The 26550-nt window shown below is 45.0% G+C and overlaps 1 protein-coding gene across 1 annotated transcript in view; it reads right to left on the bottom strand.

The window, feature by feature from the left end:
• Positions 1-26550, bottom strand: part of DOCK2 (dedicator of cytokinesis 2) — a 460175-nt gene that overhangs the window by 319021 nt on the left and 114604 nt on the right. Inside the window, exons 23-25 of the mRNA XM_070357390.1 lie at positions 24607-24715; positions 12704-12774; positions 10531-10637 (exon numbers count right to left, since the gene is read on the bottom strand). Of these exons, the coding sequence (XP_070213491.1) occupies positions 10531-10637; positions 12704-12774; positions 24607-24715 (287 nt within the window). The remainder of the gene's footprint in view (positions 1-10530; positions 10638-12703; positions 12775-24606; positions 24716-26550) is intronic.

The following is a 26550-nucleotide window of genomic DNA, read 5'->3' as shown; positions in this document are numbered from 1 at the left end:
TTACTTCAGCAAAAAAAAAAAAAAAAAGAGAGAGAACAGTTTAATAAATCTCTCTTGGATTTGTTCTGCAGCTTATTAGATCACTGTCTTCTCTGATTCTAGATCTGAAGGTTTCTTTCTGAGACTTAATTCTGTTATCAGTCACATTGAAAAGGAAAGAGTTGTGAGCAGCAGCCCCTTCTCAGATCTCCAAATGCAGAGGAGACACTCTGGGACTGGGGGGTAGCTTTGTGACACTGTAGGTGGGAGGGGCAAGCCCCTACTTGAAGATCTGTGATGCCTCCAAATGCTCGGAGGAGAAAAATCTTAGATCCTCAGAACTCAACGGCTCTTTCTCAAAAAAAATAAATTGGCTGCAGTAAATAAATTCTTTTACCATTTTCAGGATTCTGTGCCTTGCTGTGTGATCTTGAGGGCATCATGTCATTTTCCTGCATCTGTTTAACCTTCTATAAAATATCCTCATTCCTCACTTCCGGCTCTAGCAGGACATTTAGAAGTTTTAGGAGCGATATATGGGGAAGGCACTAAATGGTATTAGAAAGATTCAGCACTATGGTCTCTGTCACTCAGGGAATGATTTTTTAAATCATAGATTTTCGTGTTGGTAGAGCTCTGAAAAATCTTGCACAATCTCATGATTTTATAGATGTTCTACAGAAGTTCAGTGAGTTGTCGAAGACCACACAGCTGTGCTGTAAGTGAGATAATGTCCATTTGTGTTTGTTGAGTGCCTAGTGTACATAAGCGCTCGTAAACCTCACCTACAGCTGCCACTGCTGACATTATTGTTGTTGCTATTACTCAGGTCTCCTTACTCTCAGCTGCATGCTCTTTCTATCAGATACCTAAAGAAACTAAAAGAAGTTTGCCCCATGGACCCAAGAAATTTCTTACTATAAGAAAAATGATCAGGCTTCCCTGGTGGCTCAGTGGTAAAGAATCCACCTGCCAATGAGGGAGACACGGGTTCGATTCCTGATCCAGGAAGATCTCACACACCACGGAATACTGAGCCCATGTGCCACAACTACTGAGCCTGTGCTCTGGAGCACAGAAGCTGCAACTACTGGAGCCTGTGTACTTCAGAGTCCTGTTCCACAGCAGGAGAAGCCACCACAACGAGCAGTCCACTTGCCGCACTAGAGAAAAAGCCAACGCAGCAACGAAGATCCAGCACGGCCCCACAGAAACAAATAAAAAGAAAAGTGACAGTTTCAAGAAACCATCTCATGTTTTCAAAACTGAGAAGGTCCAAACCTGGATTATGTCTGGGTACATAGTTTGGAAAAGACCCCGATGCTGGGAAAGATTGAAGGCAGGAGGAGAAGGGGATGACAGAGGCTGAGATGGTTGGATGGCATCACCAACTCAATGAATATGAGTTGAAGAAGCTCTGGGAGTTGGTGATGGACAGGGAAGCCTGGCGTGCTGCTGTCCATGGGGTCACAAAGAGTTGGACACGACTGAACGACTGAACTGAAATGACATAGTTCCTAGGATGCCTAATCTGGGGCCTGCTTCCCTGGTGGCTCAGATGGCAAAGAATCTGCCTGCAATGCTGGAGACGTGGGTCCGATCCCTGGTTTGGGAAGATTCCCTGGAGAAGGGAATGGCTATCCACTGTAGTATTCTTGCCTGGAGAATTTCATGGACAGAGGAGCCTGGTGGGCTATACGCATGGGGTCGCAAAGAGTCAGACACGACTGAGGGACTAACACTTCCGCTTTAGGGAGGAGCGGGTACCCCTTTTCCTGACCCTCCTGATGCTTCCACACTCAAGCAGTACTAGCACAGAGAAACTGCACACTGTGGACCAGGATTGAACGCAGGCTTCAGCAGCCCTGCCCTCAAGTCCCCATGGAAGAGCAATGTCTTGGAAATGCAAAATCATGTTGACATGGAAAAAGAAAAGACTGCCCAACACGTGAAACGAGGAACACTATGTGGCCTAAAGGCAAAAAAGACAGAATCAGACCTCTACCTCACACCATACAGAAAACACAAGCTCTCTAGATCGATTAAGGGCTTGTGTACCCAAAATAAAACTGACATTCTTAGAAAAGTTACAAACGAAAATCTTTCAGAATGGGACTGAGAAGTATTTCTTATAGATGACACAAAAAGATTTGACTATTAAAATGATGGATAAATTGATATTGAGAGTAAGAAATGAAAAAAATGTTAAGTGAAAAGACAAGTTGCAAGCAGGGAGAAGCTTCTCATAATACACAAAATCAGCAAAACGTGAGTATGAAGAATATATAGGATATCCTGCAAGTCAATAAGAAAAATACAACCACCCCTGCCACAAAACAGCCAGAAGACACGACAGACATAGCATAGATATGAAGCACTAAAGGCAAAGAAGCTAAGGAAAGATTTCCAGCATCATTGGCGATCAAGAAACTGCAAATCGAAACAGGGATGACATATTTTATATCCATTTTATTGGCAGCTTTTTTAATTGGGGCTATATCAAGTGTTGAAGAGAATCCAGATCCACATAATAATTTTCATGAATTATTGGTGGGAGAGTAAATTAATGGAAAACAGTTTAGCAGTATCTCCTGAAGTTAAATATTCAGATATCCTATGACCAAGCTAGAGAAGAAAATGGCAACCCACTCCAGTGTTCTTGCCTGGAGAATCCCATGGGCAGAGGAGCCTAGTAGGCTATAGTCCGTGGGGTCGCATGTCCATGGGGGAGCCTACTGGGCTATAGTCCATGGGGTCGCATGTCCATGGGGGAGCCTAGTGGGCTATAGTCCATGGGGTCGCAAAGAGTTGGACGTGACTGAGTGACTGCCATACATGGCCAAGCAAATCTACTAGTAGTTATGTGCCTCAAAGAGACTCTCAAACATTTACCAAAAATGTACAAAAATGTTCTTAGTAGAAATTCTTCCAAATTAAAAAAGTCAAAACAACCCAGGTGCCTAAAATTGAAGATCTTAAAGGGATCAGTGGAATTACTAGTTAGTGTATCTAGGGCTGGGAGTAGGGAATGGGCATGGGTATTAGAAGGTATGCCAGGCAGTGCTGATGGAGGAAAGAATTGTGGAAGGGCATGTATGGTGCCAGGAAAGATGAGGAGCCAGTCAGGAGGCGAGAGCATGCCCCTTGAGGAAGAGGGCTTATTCCATACAGCCCTTTCCTTCACAACAGTCTTAGCGCCCAGCCTGATGTGGGCATGCCAAGTCCCAGGCAGGATGCCTATACCACCCGTCACTGAAGGAAAGCTGTGCTTTAAAAACCTGCAGTGACATAGCAACCACTGGCATCAGAGGTCCCATCTCCTGCTCAGGCAAAGGTCCCTACGCACAGCCGTCGAGAGATGCACAGCCTTTGGACCAGGGGCAGAGAGTGAGGAAGAAAGAAAAAAACCTCTCAGGAGGAGCAAGGAGGCACTTATTTCTAACATGGACAATGAAGCATTTTCAACACGAAAATGAACACATCTCCTGTTTATTCACTACAAGAACAAAGCATGGTACGGTGGAAAGAAAATGAGCTTTGGTATTCAAATGATTTGCGCCCCAAGTCCAGCTCTACCACTGCTGCCCATGAGCAGCAGAGAGACAGTAATCAGATTCTATATGTGCCTCCCTTCACTTCCCAGATTCCTTCACAGCTGGGCTGGGAACACAGGATGCGTTCTGGGCAAAGGACTGTGGGTGGGATCTTGGGGTGTCATCTTCAGGTTGAGGTTCTTGAGAGTGGCTCTGCTTTCTCCCTCCTTCTCCTCCCTGTCGCAGACAGGTCAGCGGGACCACTGGCATAGCCTCACAAGGGACAAAAGGGCTATGACTTTCATGACCTTTATCAGACTTTGCACAAGAGAGAAATAAGCCATTGATATTTAGAGACTGACTTATTACTTCAGAATCACATAGCCCAGTATACTAATATGTTAATACGTTATACCCTTGGTCTCACTGGGGTAAAATTATTTGACTCTCTAGGCCTTGGTTTGCCCACTATAAGATGGGGATAATTATACCTATGTAACCCAGACATTGTAAGTATTTAATATATGTTTATGTCCTATATGGGCTTCCCGGGTGATACCGGAGGTAAAGAACCTGCCTGCCAATGCAGGAGATATAAGAGATGCAGATTTGATCCCTAGGTTGGGAAGATGCCCTGGAGAAGGGAATGGCAACCCACCCCAGTATTCTTGCCTGGAAAATCCTATGGACAGAGGAGCCTAGCAGGCTACAGTCCATGGAATCACAAATGTATGTCTTATATTGCAAATTATATATCAGTTCAGTTCAGTCACTCAGTCGTGTCCGACTCTTTGTGACCCCCATGGACTGCAGCACATCAGGCTTCCCTGTCCATCACCAACTCCTGGAGCTTATTCAAATTCAAGTCCATTGAGCTGGTGATGCCATCCAACCATCTCATCCTCTGTTGTCCCCCTCTCCTTCTGCCTTCAATCTTTCCCAGCATCAGGGTCTTTTCCAAGGAGTCAGTTCTTTGCATCAGGTGGTCAAAGTATTGGCGCTTCAGCTTCAGCATCACTCCTTCCACTGAATAAGGACTGATTTCCTTTAGGACTGACTGGTCACCACCTGCAGTGATTCTGGAGCCCCCAAAATAAAGTCTCTACTGTTTCCATTGTTTTCCCATCTATTTGCCATGAAGTGATGGGACCAGATGCCATGATCTTAGTTTTCTGAATGTTGAGCTTTCACTTTCATCAAGAGGCTCTTTAGTTCTTCTTCACTTTCTGCTGTAAGGGTGGTGTCATCTGCATATCTGAGGTTACTGATATTCCTCCCGGCAATCTTGATTCCAGCTTGATGAAGATCCAGCCTGGCATTTCACATGTTGCACTCGGCATATAAATTAAATAAGCAGGGTGACAATATACAGCCTTGACATACTCCTTTCCCTCTTTGGAACCAGTCTGTTGTTCCATGTCCCATTCAAACTGTTGCTTCTTGACCTGCATACAGATTTCTCAGGGGGCAGTTCAGGCGGGCTGAAGGTCATCTCTTGAAGAATTTTCCACAGTTTGCTGTGATCCACACAGTCAAAGGCTTTGGCGTAGACAATAAAGCAGAAGTAGATGTTTTTCTGAAACTCTCTTGCTTTTTCTATTATCCAATGGATATTAACAATTTGATATCTGGTACCTCTGCCTTTTCCAAATCCAGTTTGAACATCTGAAAGTTCATGGTTCACATATTGCTGAAGCCTGGCTTGGAGAATTTTGAGCATTACTTTGCTAGTGCGTGAGATGAGTGCAATTGTGCAGTAGTTTGAGCATTCTTTGGCATTGCCTTTCTTTGGGATTGGAATGAAAACTGATCTTTTCCAGTCCTGTGGCCACTGCTGAGTTTTCCAAATTTGCTGACATATCAAGTGCAGCACTTTCACAGCATCATCTTTTAGGATCTGAAATGGCTCAACTGGAATTCCATCACCTCCACTAGCTTTGATTGTAGTGATGCTTTCTAAGGCCCACTTGACTTCACATTCCAGGATGTCTGGCTCTAGAATGATCATATATCTCTCCCTTTATGATGCTGCTGATGTCATTGTTATTCTTGTGGTTATTTCGGTCACACAGTGGATGCAATAGATGTCTTTATTAAATAAGCAGCAACTGTGTCAGGCACTCTGCTAGCTGTTTAACATGCATAATCCTAATTCATAGCTAAAGAAATGAAAGCTCAAAGAAGTTACTTGTTCAAGGAACACAGCTAGTAAGTCATCAAGCCAGGATCACAAACAAGGATTTCCTAAATCAAAAGTTCATATTCTAACGTCCACATTCCTACTCACATTTTTCAGATGCGGAACCCGGAGGCTCAGAGATGTTACATAAGTTCACCAAGCAAAGTAATAACTGTTAGAGCGAGAGGACTTTTCTCCACTCCAGCCAGTGCTGCAGTGATGCGGTAATTAGAAAAAACAGCCGCCCTCTCAGGGTGCTGGACGGGGGTGTCCACCCATCCCATGACAAAGAGACCCACTGTGAACGGGGGTCCAAGCAGCTCCAGGTACTGTGGGCCGCAGATATAAAGAGAGGGAAGAAGGAAACCACATCTTCATAAAAGAAAAATGGGATGCTTGAGTTCAGAGAACAACTTCTCAATAAAGTTTCCAAAGAAAATCCCACTCGCTGAAAATAAACACTTGAAGTTTCCAAGTCTCTGTGAGATCTCTGTCTCTTTCTCTGTCTCCCTGCTGGTCTCACTCCCTGTCTCTCCATCTTCCTGGCCCCGCCCTGTCCCTGTTTGTTTTGGAAGTAGAGGAAAGCCAGCCATGTGGATCCCAAAGCAGTTTACACTGAAGCAGATGGCACATCTGATTAGCATCAGACTGAAAAGACACATTACTTAGAGATTAGGTTCTCACAGGGACAAATCTGTTCCAAAGGCACAGAAGGTTTGGTTTTCTCGCAGACTCCCCACAGAGTTTTCTTGGGGCATACCTATTCATCCTTTCTCCCTTCATCACCACCAGGCCAGTCTGGAGACAACAGGAAATCCGTCTCCATCAGTTTCCCAGTTTTCCTCCCACTGAATTCTGAAGTCATTCGCACAGGGCGAGCCCCTCCCTGAAAGACCTTGGCTGCTGGTGACCCCTGACGCCCTCACACCCCAGGATAACAGGTCACATTATGCCACTGAGCTGCACAACAACCCAGTGAGGCTCACTCTCTGGTTATTCCCACTTTACAGATGAGGCAACTGAGGCTTGAAAGGAGTAAGAAATTTACTCAGGGTCACAGGTCAAGTAAATGCTGAGACAAGTGGAGGCTAATTGCCTCCATGAAAGAAGGAAGATTTAAAAAGTGTGGGTGTGTGTGCACACTTGCCCGTGCATTTTTAAAAATAGCCCCAAGGAGCGTCTCAGGTGGCAGAAGACTCGGATTTAATCCCTGGGTGGGGAAAATCCTCTGGAGAAGGGCATGGCAACCCACTCCAGTATTCTTGCCTGGGAAATCCCGTGGACAGTGGCCCTGGCAGGTTACAGTCCATGGGGTCCTGAAGAGTCAGACACGACTAAGCGACTGAGCACACGAGGAGCAACCATCACAGAGGATGACTGTCAGGTGTCCCAGACCGTGTAGCCACACTGAGGCCCGCGGCAAGGTAAACAACGAGGCGAGAAACCACAAACGTCTCACGCGGACCTGTGACGCTGGGCTCATGTCACCCGGGCCCTGCACAGAAACACTCGAGGGAGATGAGACAAAACCTGGGAAAACCTTTCAAGGCCAGGATAGGAAGTGCATACACACCAAGGCCTTTTTATTCATTAAGTCCTATGCTTCTCAGACCCTACAGAAAAACATACAGCTTTCAGCGAAACAGGGAAACATAACTTAGGGTTTCATGTGACTACCAACTACGAAGGGATGCCCTTATTGCCAAGAATCTGAAGGTGAGAAGTTGGAAAAATGAACGGAGAGGCAGAAATAATAACCTCAACACCAGTAATAACCGTGCTCACTTAGTATGAGATGTTACACTGATAAGCATGTTAGATGCACTGTTGGTCTCGTCAGCCCATATAACAATCTTCTAAGATATTGCTATCATTTTTCCCATTTTGCAGATGAGTTTGCTGAGGAGCAGAGAGGTTAAGCAAATTGCCCACGGTCACCCAGCTGATGAGGGGCTGAACCCAGGAATCCAACCCAAGAACCAGAGCCCTTAACCAGTAAACCTTCTCCCTCTTTTCCATAGGATCCTCCTGAAGAGAAGCCAATAGGATAGTCTGCCAACAGTTTGGAAAGTGCTTAAAAGCCTCCTGGCTCCTTGTCCTGATGTCAATACAAGCGTTCAAGGCTGTGAGTACAAGCTAATGTCACCGACAACACTCCAGGCAGTCTGCACATCTGGCAGTTAAGTAAGTGCGGGCTCAAAGTAAACGGTTTCTCTGAGGCACAGGACACCTCCCAGGGGGACAACAGGAGGGATTTCACTCTAGTTCAGACCTGGCCAAGGAATCACACTCACCTTATTTCAGGGCATAAAGGAGACTTTCACCCAAGAGCCACAGACACCCAGTGAGTGCGTGCATATGCAATCGGAGTGTTTTCATTTGGAACTCGAGGACTTAAAGAGGAGCCTGAGCTGAAGTTTCCCTTGGGGTTATTGTTTTAATTTATGCTTATTTTTTTAAATTGAAGGACAGTTGATTTACCATCAACTATGCTTAGTTGTATTATACCTGTATTAGTTTCAGGTATACATAAAGTCACTCAGTTCTATATTATACATATATCTATTCTTTTTCAGATTACTTTTACAATATTCATTTATTCATGTGTTTATTTGTCTGGCTGCACAGGGTCTTAGTTGAGGCACACAGTCTTTAGCCGCGGCACGCATCTCTTAGCAGTGGCACGTGGGATCTAGTTCCCTGAGCAGGGACTGAACCAGGCCCTGCACTGGGAGGGCGGGGTATTAGCCACTGGACGACCAGGGAAATCCCTTTGTAAGAGGGTTCACTTAGCAAATAAACAGTGGAAGAGGAGCTACCCTTAAGCTGTGCATAGGACCACATTGCTTCCGCACCTAAGCTAGGGATGGATTGATGAATTATACACAGCAGCCTCTCTAAAACGGCTCCCTAACGGGCTCTCCGTTCACCTACTTCCAGTCGCTGTATGTATGTAAAGGTGAGAATTTTGCATTTCTTTTGTAACTGTGTACCCTGGGGCTGGCCTTCTGTCACCTAGTATTAATCAGAGGGTTTTTACTGACTCAAACTCAGAGGAGCAGCAGGACTGGTGGGCGGCAACTGTCTGACTCATCCTGTGATTATGCTGACCCCAGGGGCCACCGTCAGCCCAGGAGATGCAGCTCCAGTAAAGGAATTACTCTGACTCCCGGCAGGCTGGAACTGACACCACATGCCCAAACCAGGACCACGCTAACATTCCATCTGGCCTGGACGCTGAGCGGGGTCCTGACGACAGCAGCTCCGAACAATGAAAAGGAGCCGATCGGCTCTGCTCCCTGCTGCCTGTGCAGCATCATATGCAGCAAGAGTCACCCTCGTCACGCCCCTCAGACGGGACTCGATTCACCTCCGCAGTGACACCACCTGAAATCCAGGAAGGGACTGCCAGGGCAGGAAGGGGCAGGCTTATTTCAATGCTTTCAGCGTGAGGGCGATTCCTTCTGACATGGAAATCAGAAGGTGAAACCTGAGAAAGTCTCACTTGAAAAAAAAACAAAACTAAACAGTAATACAAGACATATAACAAGTCTTAGCAAGATTAGTTTCCAATCACCTACACAAACCACTTTGCACAAACAAACCATGTCACACATCGTCAAAATGGTCAGCCAACTCCAGGCATGAATAAACATCACAAGATCATCTTTCTTCCCATGCCTTTCTCCTACTCTTAATGGGATGGGATTCAGACAGCAATTTTGGCTGCACCATGTTAACCAGGCATTAGGGGGAAAAATGTTTACAATGAAGTGGTTCCTGAATGTTTCTGTGATTACCCAGCAATTTACATAAATCTTCAAGCCTCACTCTGAATAAATCCCAGACAGGTGATGAGTGGTCCTCTGCTTTCTAGGACTTCTTGTTCCTTGCAGTTTGCTTCTCGTTTTATCACTGACACCAGCGTAACAGAAAGGAACTTGAAATTGGAAAGCCTTGAGCTGAGGGTACAGAAAACAGAACTGACCCTCAAAAGTCATCTTTTTCAATCCAACAAAAAGGAGTGGTGTCAGGAAATCATGAATATTGACATATAAGCCCTGTGTACTCATAGCTGGAGGATGTGGGGCCATCCAGCTCATCAGCCTCAAAAACAGGGAGCCCCAAGGCCGGGGGTGCTGGCTGGGGACTGATGGTTACCAGAGATCAGTTTGGGTGAGTTCTGACTACGACTGCTGCACAAGTCCACTGTCTTTCCCTGCTCTCCAGGAAATACCGTTACCTGAAGAAAGGCAACGTCCAGAGTAGCTGTGTAACGCGCTACTACGAAAGTAATAACACGAGACCAGGGAGACTCTGCAGTATATACGTGTTTGCTTGCTCATACAGCGAGTGCCCCAGGAAGCAAACGCAACAGCAGCCCAGAGCCACTGATGCCTCTGCAAAGGAACTGGAAATTTACCTACTTCCTCTCACGTAGAGCAAAAACCTCACAGCAAAATAGCTCCAGATTGGACTTCCTAGTGTTTCAGAGGTTTAGACTCCGTGCTTCCAATGCAGGGGCCAGAGGTTTAATCCCTGGATGGGGAACTAAGATCCCACATGCCACATGGCACGGGCCAAATTGAAAACAAAAATTATATGAAAACAACTCCAAATCTAGCCTCTTATTAAACCTTCTCAGGAAAAACAAATAGTACAGCCTATGTTTTCTTTAAATTAGTTTTGATTCTGATATTTAAGTTGTCAGCTACGTTCTACTCCCCCTTCATTCAGACTAAGGGAGTTCTTAGAGAAGAAACATTTGGTAACTGGGTAGCATGTGATGGGCAGGTGGGGTTTCAGGCACCCCCACCAGCCAAGATGCTTCACACTCACCTTGCTTTTTAAAGAGATTGCTCTGGACTATCTCATTCATGGACTGGACTTTCTGCTTTTGGAGTTTCACTGGAGGGATGCACGTGTAGAATTCATAGAGGAGTTGGCTGAGGGCAGGAAAAACAGGAGCACGGAGAAGTCATTAAACCAATGCCTGCCACCTCCTGACACAGTCCTTCCCCAGCCTGTCAGCTGTGGAAGCAGAAACAACATCTTGCTCCCTTTGCCACCCCTCCCCCTGCCCCGTGCATGATAAGCCTTCAGTAAACATGCATAGTTGGTCTCGATGTTGAATACTAATACCAACAACACTCAAAAGGATGTGAAAATCGGAAAATAACATCAAGAACCTCAACCTCAGGCACATGTTCTGCACTTGACATCCACTGTGCCATGGAAACATCACAGGTTTATAAGGCAGATCCAGTGCTTATCTCAATTTTACAAGTGGGAAAAGTAAGGTTTAAAAAGATTAACTTTTCCAATGCTACACAGTTAAGGGATCAAGAAACAAGGGTTTAAAATCAGGTTCTAATTTCATTTCCATACCATTTTATTTCTCTAATGTTTTATACTTGGTAATGCTTTAGATATCTTAAAAAGGTCCTAATTAAAAAAAAAAAAAAAAACTGTGAGAAGTTGTAGATTAGAACAAGTTTGGGATATAAAAAAGAAGACAGCTTTTTCCAAAGAGAGTGAAAATAAAAATGCCACTGAAACAAAATTATAACCCCTGTCAGCTTTCCAAAATAAGCTCATTGTGTTCATTTCTTTCAAATCCTCATTAAGCATCTATTTAATATGTGACAGGCAATGTGCAGGGCAGAGGGGAGAGAACAGAAACAGATTTGGTCCCAGTTGGCATGGAACTTACATTCTAATGAAGGTCAATGTACAACACAAAAGCCAGCGAATCAATACAGGGCCAGATACGCAATGAAATGGATAGGGAGCTGTAACGTACAGGGGTTAAGGGAGGAATTTATTTGCAATATTCAGAGGTAGCTTCCCCAAGAGGACAACATTCAGCTTGAAAGCAGAAGAGTGAGAAGCCAGCAGACATCTTCATGCGAACAGTGGAAAAGCTGATGAGAGCTGCATAAAGTCTGGAGAGCATTGAGTAGAGTCACGCCAATGTTACTGTCATAGCTTCAGTGACTGTATGGTCACTGTCTAAACGTGAACAACAAGGGGAGCTCAGTGAGAAGCATGTAGGGATTCTCCATATACTATCTCTGCAGCTCTTTTCTAAATCTAAAAGTATTCTAATATAAAAGGTTTTTAGGGACTTCCCTGGCAGTCCAGGGGTTAAGACTCTGCCTTCCAGGGCAGGGAGTGTGAGTTCGACCCCTGGTTAGGGAGATAAGATCCCACATGCCACACAGCATGGCCAAAAAAAAATTTAAATGGTCTATATGCTATCTTGCAACTTAAGTGAATATGGGAAAAGGAAGAAGAGGGTATATCTGGCTCAGATGCCCCTAAAAGGCATAAGCATATTGAGATAATGTGCTCCTCTCATGAAAGGAATGGGGTGAAGGAGGAAAAAGTGAAGGGGAGCCCATCTCATTATGCCATTAAGTATGTATCAGTGGTTCTCTATTTGTAATCACAGGGCTTACAGGGCAAAGACTGGAACCCCCAAAACCTTCAAGCCCAGGTGAAATGGAGACATTTCCACTAAACATAAGTTTTTAACCTACATGTTTCATATTCTATATCATTGTGCATGCACGTGTGCTCAGTCCTCTCTGACCCCTGGACTGGAGCCCACCAGGCTCCCCTATCCATGAGATTTCTCAGGCAAGAATACTGGAGTAGGTTGCCATTTCCTCCTCCAGGAGAGCTTCCTGACCCAGGTATCAAATCCACGTCTCCTATGTCTCCTTCATTGCAGGCGGATTCTTTAAGCCACCAAGGATTGATATCAATGATACAATTCTTTACCATTGGTATCAATCAAAAAATATGCTTATTTTATAGCTAGTTTTCCCCAAATCTGACACAAACGAAAATGTAACAATCCCACACTGAAGTCCCGGAGGAAGTTCCGCCCGCCTGGCCCCTCTTTCCCCATGCTGAGTGCCCATTTGGAATTCCCCACAAGAACCCTCCTCTCTCTGCATCCCTGGCTTGGCCACAGAGCCCAGGAAAGTACAGCATCAGCTCTCACCTGAGTAACTTTGCATCAAAGACGGTTTCCACATCATGGAGGACAGATGGGATATATTTCAAAGCTGCCACCTAGGTAGAAAATAAAATAAACATGAGTTATGCCCACGGCCAATGACTCTGCCAACAATTCTGCCTGGTGGCGAGGATGCTTTGCAACAGGACACAGATCAAGGAAGAAGGAGCCTACGTCCTGGGTACTGCTACAGTGACTCAAACTCTATATGTAGATTGAAACCTTAGATATGTGAGTTTCTTCTGTCTTCAAGGGCCTAGAAATGTATAGTAGAACAATCATAGATTTGGAAGTTATATACACTTACAGTCAAATTCTGGTTCTACTCCTTAGTAGCCATGTGACTTTGGACAAAACACTTAACCTCTCCGATTTCTCTTTTTCCTTGTCTATAAACTAGAGGAAATAATGCCTATTTTGCAGGATTGCAAAGATTAAAAATATAAATGAGGCATCCAGCAGAGAGCCAGGCATATTTTGGATGCTGTGTAAAGGGTAACTTCTATCATCATCAGAAGACAGTGTGCTTGAGTTGTACTGTTGGTGGGAAGGATGGTATGGACTGAGTTCTATTTCTAATTTCTCTCCTTGGCCAGTTTGAGAACAATTGTGGGCACATTTCCGAATCTACTAGCTGGATTAGGAAAACTGCGCGTTACGGTGGCTAGACTTTTTCCTTCTGTGTGAGGTAACTGATGCATCCAGAGGTGGGAAACACACCCAGGGCCTCGTAAAGCAGCACCATTTGCTAAATAACAGAGTAGACTGTAATTTCTACAAAGAGAGTTGTAAGTCACCTATTTGGAACATAATGTTTAAAAATCTTGTAGGAGTATGCACTTTACATTTTCTTTATTTTCTTTTTTCTGCATATTCTAAGTGTTCTGTAGTCAATAAGTATCATCCTTTAGGGCTTCCCTGGTGACTCAGTGGTAAAGAATCCGCCTGCCAATGTAGGAGACACGTGTTCGATCCCTGGGTCAGAAAGATGCCTTGGAGAAGGAAATGGCAACACACTCCAGTATTCTTGCCTGGGAAATCCCCATGGACAGAGGAGCCTGAGGGCCTACAGTCCATGTGGTCGCAAAGAGTCAGACAGGACTAAGCAACTAATACAACAACAATCACTGTTTTACAATTAAACCAAAATTAAAACAGTGAAAATTATTTTTTTAAATAAACTCTTCCTCCTAGCCATATACAGCTGAGTTTCTTAGTGAAGGTGGATAACCATTATGACTGTGCTCCACTGAAAGTTCTCAGAGAAGACACCATGCTGTTAGATAATTTTATTAAACCTTATTTCCTCCTACAAGGGACACACTATTTTCATAGATCAGGAACCTCTAGGGCATCAAGATTTGATAACTAGGTCACAAAGTTAGCAAGTGGGAGAGTCAGACTTTAAACACAGACAGGCTGCTCACAGAGCCACTCCTGTAACCCTCAAGCTACACGCCACCTCACTCAAATAGCAACTCTCTCTCTCCTTGCCTTCATGCTTATTCTCCTTGTTATTTATGAATTTTGCACATCAGACTTATGTTTATTGAAAAAATTCAGACAAGTATTAGGATGAAAATTATCCCTGAAGTCCTGTATCTCCATCTCCGCCCCAATCCCTACTGCTCAGTTCAGAAGGGGTCACAGTCAACATTGCAATGAGTCCTGATTGCTTTCTATGCATGAACGTGTGTGTGTTGTGTGTGTTGCATGCATGTGCCTGTGCACGCGGATGTGTGTGATTACACAGTTCTGTAACTTGCTTTTTGCAGCTAACCATGTACCACCAGGATTTCTGCCATCAATTCATAGAGTGCACTCTTCATTTCTCACCACTGCGTAACAAGACTCATGTGGGTACACCAAGTCCTCCTTACTAATGGACTCCATGCTTTCTTGGAATTCCCTGGTGGCTCAGACAGTAAAGAATCTGCCTGCAATGCAGGAGACCCAGATTCAATACCTGGGTAGGGAAGATCCCCTGGAGAAGGAAATGGCAACCCACTCCAGTATTCTTGCCTGGAGAATTCTCCGGACAGAGGAGCCTGGTGGGCTACAATCCATGGGGTCACAAAAAGTCAGACACGACTGAGTGACTAACACTTTCACTGTCACACTTTCCGTGCTATCTTTAGTTTCTCTTTATCTTAAAATAAGTGGCAAGAAAATATTAAACACATGCATTTGTGTGTCTTTGAGAATCCCAATGGGATGGATGCACTGCTGAAGAGGAGCTAGTGCATCAGATGTATGTACACACAGGCAAATGTACACACAAATGTATATTCATATATGTTTTAGAAGAATCTGTCATATTGCCTCAGAAAGAAGCAGTAATCAATTTCCTTAAACTTATAACCTTGCGAACACTAGTGTGCAAGTCTGTTTAATTTTGTCAGCCTGATATATAATTTGCAGCTGTTATCTGCAACTCTCTGGCTCTAGTGCAGGTGGCATCCTTTCTATATTTATTGAACTGTACTTACTACCAGCACAGTGGTAAAGAAGCCACCTGTCAATGGAGGAGAAACAAGAGATGCATGTTTGATCCCTGGTCTGGGAAGATTCCCTGGAGAAGGAAATGCCAACCCCCTCCAGTATTATTGCCTGGAAAATTCCATGGACAGAGGAGTCTGGCAGGCTGCAGTCCATGGGGTTGGAAAGAGTTGGACATACAGAATGAGCACATATGCAAATGTTTACTATCTACTTGCCTGTATTCTTTCTCCATTTTTTCTTTTGGGTGATTTCTTTTATTGGTGTGGAATTCTTTATATATCATTAATATTAACCCCTTTGCAGTAACATATTTTGCAAGAATTTTCTTTTACTTCCCCTGTAGTTGACTGTTGCTTTCTTTTAGCTTTGTTTATCATATCTTTCATTGTACAGAAGGATTTTAATTTGTATGTTGTCAGATGCGTCAGACCTTTTCTTTATAGTTATTGGATTTTATGTCTGAAGATTTACTCTTTATTCTTTCAAATCAAGATGACAAGAGATAAAAAGATTCCAGAGCAAATGTTTCTAAAACTAGGCTCTATTGGGACACCTTTGTACTATATAGGATGATGTTAGGTATTCTGTGGGAGGGAAAGGATTTGCAATCAGTTAGGGGAAAGTTTGGTTTAAGCAAAGATAAGCCAGTAAGGTGCGTTTTTTAGTTCTGATACTTTTTTTTTTTTTTTTTTTTTTGCAGACCTTCTCTGAATTTTAATATGCTAAGTTGCACTATGACGTTCCTCCAGGCAGTTATCACATACAGTGCCTTCCAGCCTAGTTGGTCAGGCCATCTGTATCAGGAAACATCAAGATACAGCAAAAGCAGATGCCTGCAGGGCTGGGTAAGCAGCAGACAGAAGTGAAATAAGAAGAGCGTAGGCCAGTGGGAAGTGATCAGGTGTGTGGAACCCACACTCTAAAGAATAAGGCATTCTTGCTCACTTGTTTTACCACTTCTAGCCAAATCAAACACCCCTGCAGGCTGCACTTCTCCACGGGCTGCCAGCTTATAATCTCCTCATCCTAAAGAGATGCCACATGCTGAGGCACGTGCCCTGATAAAGGCCGGTCTAAGCATTCAAACAAACTGTTCGTTCCTTTACTCTTAGGCTGAGGAACACAGAACAGAGTTCCTTCCTTTACTCCAGACCCGCAGGGAGCTGAGGTAGGGGGATCCCCAGTGCTCCGCCCAACACCCGCAAACGCGGAGGGCCGTCTCCTCGCTCCCCAAGCCTCAGCATTTTCACGTGGGGCAAATGATAGAGGGCAGTGACGGCAACTAAAGCATACCTTGCACCTACTGTAATGCCCAGTACACAGCGGCCTCCAAAAGTACGCATGCTGTATCTTCCCCTTCTCAATTCTCTGACATCAGCCAGCCCTCACTACCCAGAGCCTGGACAAAGAATATTGTGGGCTCATCGATTAAGGCCATATTTAAGACCAAAGTGAGGGAACAAAAACAGACATGAAATCCTTGGCAAGTCAGGGAAAACCAGGACTCTGTGTCTGCAGCAAGTTGCTGGCTTTCAGGTGCTGCATGTCATTCCAGGGCTTTGGAGTGATTCTGTAGAGCAGCAGTCACCAGGCATCTGTGTGGACACTCACACTTCAGTGCTTCAGCTGTGACTGAGCAGGAACTGGACGAGGCTGGCACAAGGGTTACTGCAGAAGAAGCCCATCTTCCCAGCCTCCCAGCCCTGGGCTAGTGACAAAGTGAAACAAACGGAGTGGTTCCCATCCTGAGACTCCAAGGGTATTATCAAGTCAGCTGTGGAATATTAAACGTCCATCTGACCCAGGTGGCCTCACAGACAAGCGGCGAGCCTGTGGTGTTCTTTCCCAAAGGGGCGGGAAGTTTGCCAAGTCCGCTGTCACCGTCCTCAGGGGACCTGCCTTCGCACAGCCCGGACACGCCTGAGGGCAGTGGCAGCACGTGCGTTCCGCAGGTGCCGCCACTGAGCACTCCCAGGAGGCAGAACTCAGCCACAAGTCCCACTGGGGATCTGATTGGTTGCACGTCTCTAAGGCCTGGGAACTAGAAACAGCCCGGCTTTCTAGACCCTTTGGCCTCCTGGGAACCAGGCTGTCCCACTGTTGTTAGTATTTTTCCCTCATTAATACTACTATCGCACATAAACCACTGCCGTTGTATTATCACTTTCATCTCACGGTGGAAAAACACGAAAGCGTTAGTCACTCAGTCGTGTCTGCAACCCCATGGAGCGTAGCCCACTGGGCTCCTCTGTCCTTGGAATTCTCCAGGCAAGAATACTAGAGTGGGTAGCCATTCCCTTCTCCAGGGGATCTTCCCGACCCAGAGATCGAACTCAGATCTCCCACACTGCAGGCAGATTCTTTGCTGTTTGATCCACCAGGGAAACCCCATCTCATAGTATATATCCTTATATCACATATAATACTTAAGAAAAACACAACAGAGGTATTCTTATGCATGTATGTGTGCATATATATACATGTATATGAATATATATTTGGATTAATATATATTAATCAAAGTAGCAAGCCATTAGTGGAAACTTTATCCATGCATGATATCACTTCATTTTTACAACTACTCTAGGAATAGATACTGTCATTCCACTAGAGAGGTAAAATAACTTGCCAGAATCCATACAGCTAATAAGCCACACCCTGATAGCTCAGCTGGTAAAGCATCTGCCCGCAGTGCAGGAGACCCCGGTTAGATTCCTGGGTCAGCAAGATCCACTGGAGAAGGGACAAGCTACCCACTCCAGTATTCTTGGGCTTCCCTGGTGGCTCAGCTGGTAAAGAATCTGCCTGCAATGTGGGAGACATGGGTTCAATCTCTGGGTTGGCAAGAAAGGCTACCCACTCCAGTATTCTGGCCTGGAGAATTCCATGGACTGTATAGTCCATGGAGTTGCAAAGAGTCGGACACAACTGAGCAACTTGCACTTTCAATAAGCCACACAGCAAAGATACGTACCTGATTCTTCCCAACTGGCTTCTAGCCAGTATGCTCCGCTACTGCCTATTCTGCTTTAGGAAAACTTCCACCTTGGCAATTGGGGAAGTTCTAACAGAGGAGACAAAGCCGAACTCCGGGAGGAAGTAGATGAAGAAAAGTCTCCCCATTAAGAGGATAACTTTTTTAAATGTATGTGTTTATTTTGGCTGTGCCGCATCTTCACTGCTGCCAGGGCTTTTCTCTAGTTGCGGCAAGTCGGAGGTGGCCACCCCTGCTCGGGCTTCTCCTTGCGGTGGCTTCTCTTGTTGGGAGCAGAGCACAGGCTCTAGGGTGTGAGGGCTTCGTTAGTTGCGGCTCCCAGGCTCTAGAGCACAGGCTTAATAGTTTCGGCACATGGGCTTAGTTGCTCTGAGACATGGGGGATCTTCTCCGATTAGGGATCAAACCTGTGTCTCCTGCATTGGCAGGTGGATTCTTTACCACCAAGCCATCAGGGAAGCCCTAAGAGGACGGCTTTTGAAAGAAGATACCATTTTTTCTGAAAAGCCTCAAGTGTCCTTCTCACCACATACATGAGGGTTGCAAGAAAGGCCACCAGGAAAACATTTTCCAGATCAGTAATTAGTTTGTAATGTGGCTCCAAGTGAATTTCCCAGATGAATCATCAGTTCCAAGTCCCTGTGCCAGAAGCCAGGTATAGCACTCAAGAAGAGAGCCAGACCCCAGTCAAGCAGTAGTGATTTTACTGTCCCAAGAGGAGTCGTAGGAGAACACTTGTGATGATTGCTATCCAGAAGGACTTCACCAGAGCTGATAATCCTGGGCTGTGAGCACACAAATGTTTAGGAATAACAGCAAAAATCAGAACCACACGGCTGCACTCCCTCAAACTCAAAGTGGATTTCTCTTCTGTTTCCAGACTCCTCATCTATCATTCTCTGTCTTGCCCACCCCCTCTGTCTTTCTCTTCTGTTTCCAGACTCCTCATCTATCATTCTCTGTCCTGCCCACCCCCTCTGTCTTTCTCTTCCTCACTCTCTTGGTCTGTTTCTCTTTGTCTCCCTCTCCTTCACAGAGTAAGACTGCACAGTACCGGTGCCAGCAGACAGACTTCTAGTGCAAAAGAAGGTATCTTGCAATGATGCAAAGTTATATTAGAACACTAGATGTCTTCCTCATTCAAGAGCTCTGACAATATTCCCATCCCACCAATTTACAATCCTTTTATTTTAGTCAAATGATGGACAGTCAAGGTCCCTGGAAACTGGACAGACATAGCCACAGGGATTCACCACAGCTGACCAGAAGAAGCAGTCTTCCTAGAGATGCTGAGCTGTCCCTGAGGAAAATACATCTACTCTCTCCAGACATTCACCCCTGTCTTTCAGGTGGACTTCACCAGAGCTGGTAATCCTGGGAATTATCATCAAGGCAAGGGATGAGGGACCAACAGGTTCTGGGAGACACATGTCTCCATGCTTTCTGTAACCCAGAATTGTGCTGGCCCCTGAAGCCTAGCAGGAGGCAAGAGAGCTCAGTGTTTAAAATGACTGGTGGAAGAGGCCAAGTTCAGATCCAAGTGGGTCTCTTTCATCTGCCTGTCCTTGGGGAAATTAACTCTCTATGCTCCAGTTTCATCAGGAGATTGAAGGGAATAAAGTCACCTACTTTATAAGGTTGATGTGATGACTGAATGAAAAATGTGAGTGATCAGTATGACTCCAGCAGCCCCTTTGGAACAAAATTTCACCTATCCTCCATACATCCCACATTCCCAAACATCACCTCTAAGTATTCAGTAGATGGTGGAAAGGGGACAGCATTCCAATCATTAACAAGCAGAGGGGAAACTCCAGCTCTTGCTATTACACTTGAGTCTCACTTCTCCTCCCACCACGGGCTCAGCATGTAGCCTTCAGTCCACGTCCCAAAAATGAACCACATTCTTCCCTTGCTTCAGACTCTTGGATATTTTACAACAGTTAACAATGAAAAGGGAGGAAAGAAAGAGGCCTCCTTAATAGCTCGAATTTGTGACTACAGACCAGACATCTGCCCATCTGTACTGCTGGTTATGGAGCTTATTGCTTAACCACCTAGCATTTTGCCAAAAGATTCAATTCTTTAATGAAACCTTACTTTGCTCGGTGATTAGGAACCCAAGCTCTGGACTATACAACCTAGATTCAAGTAACCTGCTACTTCTTAACTGTGATTAAGTTACTCAATCTCCCTAAGCCTCCATTTCCTCATCTGTAAAGTAGAGATAAGAAGAGTAGTTGCCTAATAAGGTGTTTGTTATTAAAAAAAAAAAAAAATCAAATGGGCTAACAGTATATGTAAAGCTTTTAGCTCAATGTGTCACACATAATAAATGCTAAAACATAAAATACTGGAAGCAAGTATTCATTCTTGTGCCAGCTGAAAGGTATTGAAGTGACAGTTACTGTTTCAGGTTCTGGAGACAAAAAAGGCAGAGGTCTCTGCTTCCTGGATGCTCTAGTGGCTATATTAGCATGTGTGACAATCAGAGCAGCCAAGGGAGCAGGCTCTGTAATTATGGGTTGCTTATATCTTTCCACTCGTACCATCAAATTGGAGAGCGATGAAGAATCACAATCTAAAGGACAGTGGGTCAAACGGATCTGCACAACGTCACCAAACGGCCGTGACTCACATTTGGGCTGCATCCCGCTCACCAGTGTCAGATGCTGACCGTCTCACCCCGCCGTCAGCTTTATCAGCAGCGTTCACAGGGCTGGCACACACGGCGACTTCTGAGCACACCACCCATTCCAGGAACCTTGCCCATACCCATTCTTTGTGGATTAGAGAATATTAACTTTGGCGTTAGAAGACCTGGGTGGATTGAAATCCTAGCTCTACCACCATGGATAGGTACACTTTAGGATGAATTATTTAACTTTATGAGCCTCCATGGACAATGAAGACAGCGACTCCTTGCAGACCTCTGGCAGGACTGAAAATGCTGCATGTGAAAGCTTGGTTCATGCCTGATACTCAATCAGTGACAGATGTTTTTAACGCTCTTTCTACCCTCTTTGGATGCCTGGCTTTAAATTCTCCATAGTTTCATGTGAGATACTGCCATGCCATCTCTGAACAATAAGGAAAACCAGAGAAAGCAATTCACAAAAGCCAGATGAGCCTCAGACATGAGAAATAACTAGCTTGGGTCCAAGAATTCACATGGGCAAAGCTGAGACTAACCCAGATGGACTTAACTCTGAACTCAGGCAGGCATGAATTAGGGCTTCCACCTAAGCCACTACCCAGCTGGAAGTGTAAGGTTTGAATGGGAGTGTCAATCATTGGCGTTCTCCATGCTCTCACCCAAAACTTATGGCAGACATTACTAATAGATCACAGCACTCTTTCCTACTCTACCCCATGCAGGTTCGGAATCAAGACTCCAGTCATGCTGTCCTATTTCACTGGCAAAACTTTGCCTTCCTCTTTTTATTTTTTATAGAGTCAGTTCTTGTAAGCTTATCCTCCTTGAAATTTATATCTGTTTCTTGATCTAACAGAATAACTGGATGTCCTAGTTGAAGTCAAGTCCTGCTTGACTTCACGTGACAAGGTTAGAAACACAAATATTCCCTTCCAGATTCCACTCTGTTGAAAATGACCTCATGAGTTTGAGTGAACTCTGGGAGTTGGTGATGGACAGCGGAGCGGGGCACGCTGTGATTCATGGGGTCGCAGAGAGTTGGACGTGACTGACGACTGAACTGAACTGAAAGGAGGAAGAGATATACATGACTAAAAATTATTTAAATTGAACTATGTAACAGGCTTTACCCACCATGCTTTACATGCATTACTTTAATCCTCTCAATAATCCTCTAAATTAGACAGACATCAGGCTTTCCATTTTATAAAAGGGTAATTGAAGGCCAGGAACTGAGATCACTTGCCCAGTGCTACGTGCCCAAGTGTGGACGCCCATTTCCCACTCAGATCTCCCTGGCTTGACATCCAAAGCTCCTTCTCCAGTAGTGAACATCAAAGTCTGCAGAAGACCCCTTGTGCGAGGTTTGCTGACATCATGTGACCTTGACCCCTCTCTCCTCATACCCTAAAAGAGCATTTGGTTTTTTCAGATGGTATTGCTCTTCATACTTGAATATGACTTTATATTCTTCTTTGACAACTTTTCAACAACCATAGGAAAAGACAGAAAACATCATTGATTTCATCCTAGAAGCTAACTTTGGCCCTTAGAGTAAATTTTTACAAAGGCAAAGTCCCTTTTCATGGCTCTTGGGGTGGAAGTCTATGAGGAGAAACCAGCATAACCTGGCCCAGGTCCCAGGGGACACAGGCCACTTTCTAACACAGCTACCCAGACAATCAAAACCTGGGCAGAAAGACTCATGTCAAAGCCATAATAATCCTATTAGCTCTCTGCATTTGCATAGTATTTTATAATTGGCTCTTTTGCAAACAGTGTTTATCTGATCTTCACCCAGACACTAAAGTTTTATAGATGAGGAAACAGAGACCTTGAGAGGTTAAATCCAGCATTAAATCAGACAGCTTGATCAAAAGGAAACATTTTGTTGACCCAGGTCCTCTCAGAATCAGACATTCTCACTGGCTCATCTTTTAGCTTCCCTTTTCTCCTTTCTTTCCCTGCCTTTGCATTCCCTTTATTCCTTCCCCCCAAACGCAGGTAGTTCATCACAGGGAAATCGGTGCTGAAATCGGAAAGGACGGCTGTGGGATGACTTATTCCCATTTTTCTCAAGGTCACATAGTCTCTCTCTGGGCACCTTTACCTCTCTGGGGCATGGACTCCTTTCTCCTCCCCGCCAACCAGCTCCTCTGTTTGTCCCTCACATTTCAGCTTCCCTGGAGCCTATTTCAGACTTGATGCAATGCAATAGCCTCTACAGACCCCATGGACAGTAGTCTGCCAGGCTCCTCTATCCATGGGATTTCCCAGGTAATAATACTGGAGAGGGTTGCCATTTCCTACTCCAAGGGATCTTCTCAACCCAGGGACAGAACCTGCATCTCTTATGTCTCCTGAATTGGCAGACAGGTTCTTTATCGTTAACACCACCTGGGAAGCCCCATATCCCCAGTAGGTACTAAATGTGTAGTGTAAATAACAATATAATGTAGCAGTTCAGAACATGGTCCTTAGAGCCAGGCAGGAAGAGATCTGAATCCCAGCTACACCCCTTAGCAGATAGGAGCCCTTCAATTTCCATATCTATGAAACAGAGATCTTAACACCTATTCTGAGGATTATTCATTCCACAGATATTTATCAAGTATCAACTATATACTAGGACTTTCTATATGCTAAGGATATAATGATGAACAAGACAAAGCTCCTCTCTACACACACACACACACTCTCTCACTCACACACAGAAGTTCCCAACATTCATTAAATCAAAGGAAGCCATCACATTAGCAGAGTGATTCCCAAACTTCACTTTATATGAAAATCAAATGGGGAAATTTTCAAACTCCCTTTTCCCTGGTCACACTCCATACCAATTCCACTAGGAGGTATGCTGGTGGTAATTAGTCATCAGAGTGAATTCAAGATCCTCATGTGATTTCACTGCAAAGTTTGGAACCCATCACGTTAGCAACAGACACGCCCAGAAAGGCTTATGTTTTGCATCCTCACCTGCATTCTAGCTGAACACCAGTACCTCATTCATTCTAACCTGAGGCCGGGCAATGCCAGGCATAGCTAGCTAGCGGGCATTTAAGTTAGCAAGTAAAAAGATATCTTATCAAAAGAAGGGGAAGTCGTGTGCATTGACTCATTGGTTTAGATCAATTGTGCTCGAGTTTTCTTCTTCACAACTCATGCGGCACTTGTGAATTAGTGCCGTGATAGTTATGAAGGTCAACCTCAACAGCCTCTTCACTCAGTCTCTTGGCTGCCAAACTCTTTCTCAAACAAAGGTTTCTCAAAGATTTACAGAGCTTGTAGATATGTATCATGAACCACTAAATCAGAGGTCCCGTTCTCTCCAAAGTATCTCGTTTATTAAGGAGACTCTCAACCCCAAAGGGGATCTGAGTTTACAGTGTTGAGATTAAAAAGTGGACAGTTTCAGAGACTGACACCTTAACTATTCTCACCACTAAAAATGGATCAGGTTTGACCTATTTCCTTCCAGGGATCAAAAGCTTCAGAGTTATTTAAGAAGAAGCACTGCCACTTTCATGGGAAACAAACAAACAAGCCTTCTGCTGTCCCGAGGAGTCCTTGGTGTTCATCCTTATACCTTATACCACGAGGCCAGCCCCGGCCTTCAATTGACACAGGGCTGTGCCCATTCAAGCAAAAGTAGGCATTATCTCACCGTGCTGTTTTCTATCAGATGACCAAGGGAAAAGGCAGATTTTTTTTTCTTTTGTAGTGTAAACCAACCTGCAAAAGGATGGTTGTTTTATATTGACTTTTCATCAAGTTGTTGATGGATTCAAAGAGCCGTCTCATGGATTCTTCAAACTCCATCTGTTCCTTGCCTTCGTAAAGCCTGAAAGAAGACACATCTGAATCATTTCTCAAACCAAAAAGCAATACCTTTGAAAGAGTGTGCCAGCTACAAACTTGATTGGAAACTGAAAAGGGGTGGAGACCTGGTCTTAAGGGGCGGGGGCTGGTTCAGCAGTGGCTGCTGCATGATCCTCTCAGGGGAAACCCAGGTCCACAAACACAACAGGTACCATTCAACTGACTCGACCTAATAAATCATCCCCCGCCTGCCTTTTATTTAAACCCTGAAGAATCTCAAAGGAATGAAACTTGTCCAAGCTGAAGGGACATTAATAATTTCATCCTTCTTGAAGAATCAGAGGGAGACTTGTCATCAGGTTTTCAAAGTATTTTGGAAGCATCAAGGAGAAATATTTTCAAACATTCTGCCCTGCCCCTTAGCCACTGCCCACTTGTGGGATGAACACGGTCATACCTGCTGTATGTCAGGGGATGTCATTCTCCCTGCCCTCTCATTTCAGGAGTGTACTGAGGACCTAATTTAAAACTTTTGTTCCTCTGATTATACAGTCCCTACATTGATATTGTTTTTAAAAAATGCATTACTTATGAACTGAGATTCCTCATCAATCCTACTGTAAAACTGGTAATTATTAAGGATGGATCCTGCAATGCAGGAGACGGGGGTTCCATCCCTGGATCACGGCAACCCACTGCAGCATTGTTGCCTGGAGAATTCCATGGACAGAGGAGCCTGGTGGACTACAGTCCATGAGCTGGCAAAGATTCAGACATGACTTAAGCGACTGAGCATGAGCGCAAAGGCTGGATATCCTTGCAGAGATTCTCAAAGTCTGTCTAATGTATACAGGAGACTTTTTATAGAAACCATCCCCTGGTGTAAGATCAGTCTTTAGGCCCCCGAGTCTCAGCACCCTTGTGGCCCAACCTTGGTATGCTGTTCAGCCCAAGGTCTCTCCAAACAAGCCTTTATTACCACCTGGTGAAAAATCTGCACCCAATCTGTGGCATCCTGGGCAAGACCCAGAGCAGAGTGCTCCTGTCTCCCACTCAGATAAAGAGGCCTCCTGTCACAGCCCTCCATGGCCCAGCCCCTGGGCTGCCCGCTGCCCGGGAGGTGCCTTGCTCAGATGGAGCACTGACACACTGCAGGGTCTGCCCCTCCCGCAGTCACAGGCTGGGCAGCACCGCCACCTCCGCTCTGTCTCTGCTCCACCTCGCCCAGCCTCTCACTTGCTTTTCTTTAAGCTCTTGCTCTCCTTCCTTTGTCGTCTCAAAGTGGGTGTCTATGTTTCTCTTCTTCTGGGTATCATTCACTAACTCTCTGTCAGTCTGAATGTTTATCTGCTTTTCTCTCTCTCTCTCTCTCTCTCTCTCTTTGACTTCATCTCTCTTCTTAGTCACTCTCTCTGTCTCTTCTCTTCTTTTTTCCCAAGTAGCCCCTTCCTAAAGCCTCCTGAAGTAAGAAGCTTAAGGGGAAGCCACAATGCTTCAATCCAGTACAGGGATCCAGAAACTGCTGCTAACTTTCTAGGTATCTAGTTCAAGGTCATAGCGACAAGGCTGAGAGAAACCTGGAGTTCTGAGGCCCCCCTCTTCCGCGCTCCCTCGCCCCTCCCCTGCCTCTTCCTCCTCTCCCCTTTCCCCCTGTACTGCACCTCTCAGGCCTGAACCAGACAGGTTCTGCCATGGAGGATGTGTTTTGGAGTCAGTCAGCCTGGGTTCCAATCTCTAATCTGCCCAGGACTAACTGAAGCCCTTATTAGTAACAGCAAACATAACGGAGCACCACTCTGCTTCCAGGCACTGCCTGTGTTATGAAATCACACACCCCCGCCCCACACTACGGTAAAG

Source organism: Bos mutus, chromosome 20, assembly GCF_027580195.1.
Source record: "Bos mutus isolate GX-2022 chromosome 20, NWIPB_WYAK_1.1, whole genome shotgun sequence".
NCBI lineage: Eukaryota > Metazoa > Chordata > Mammalia > Artiodactyla > Bovidae > Bos > Bos mutus.
Note: the sequence above shows the minus strand (reverse complement) of the source record. Positions and strands in the feature narration are given on the sequence as shown.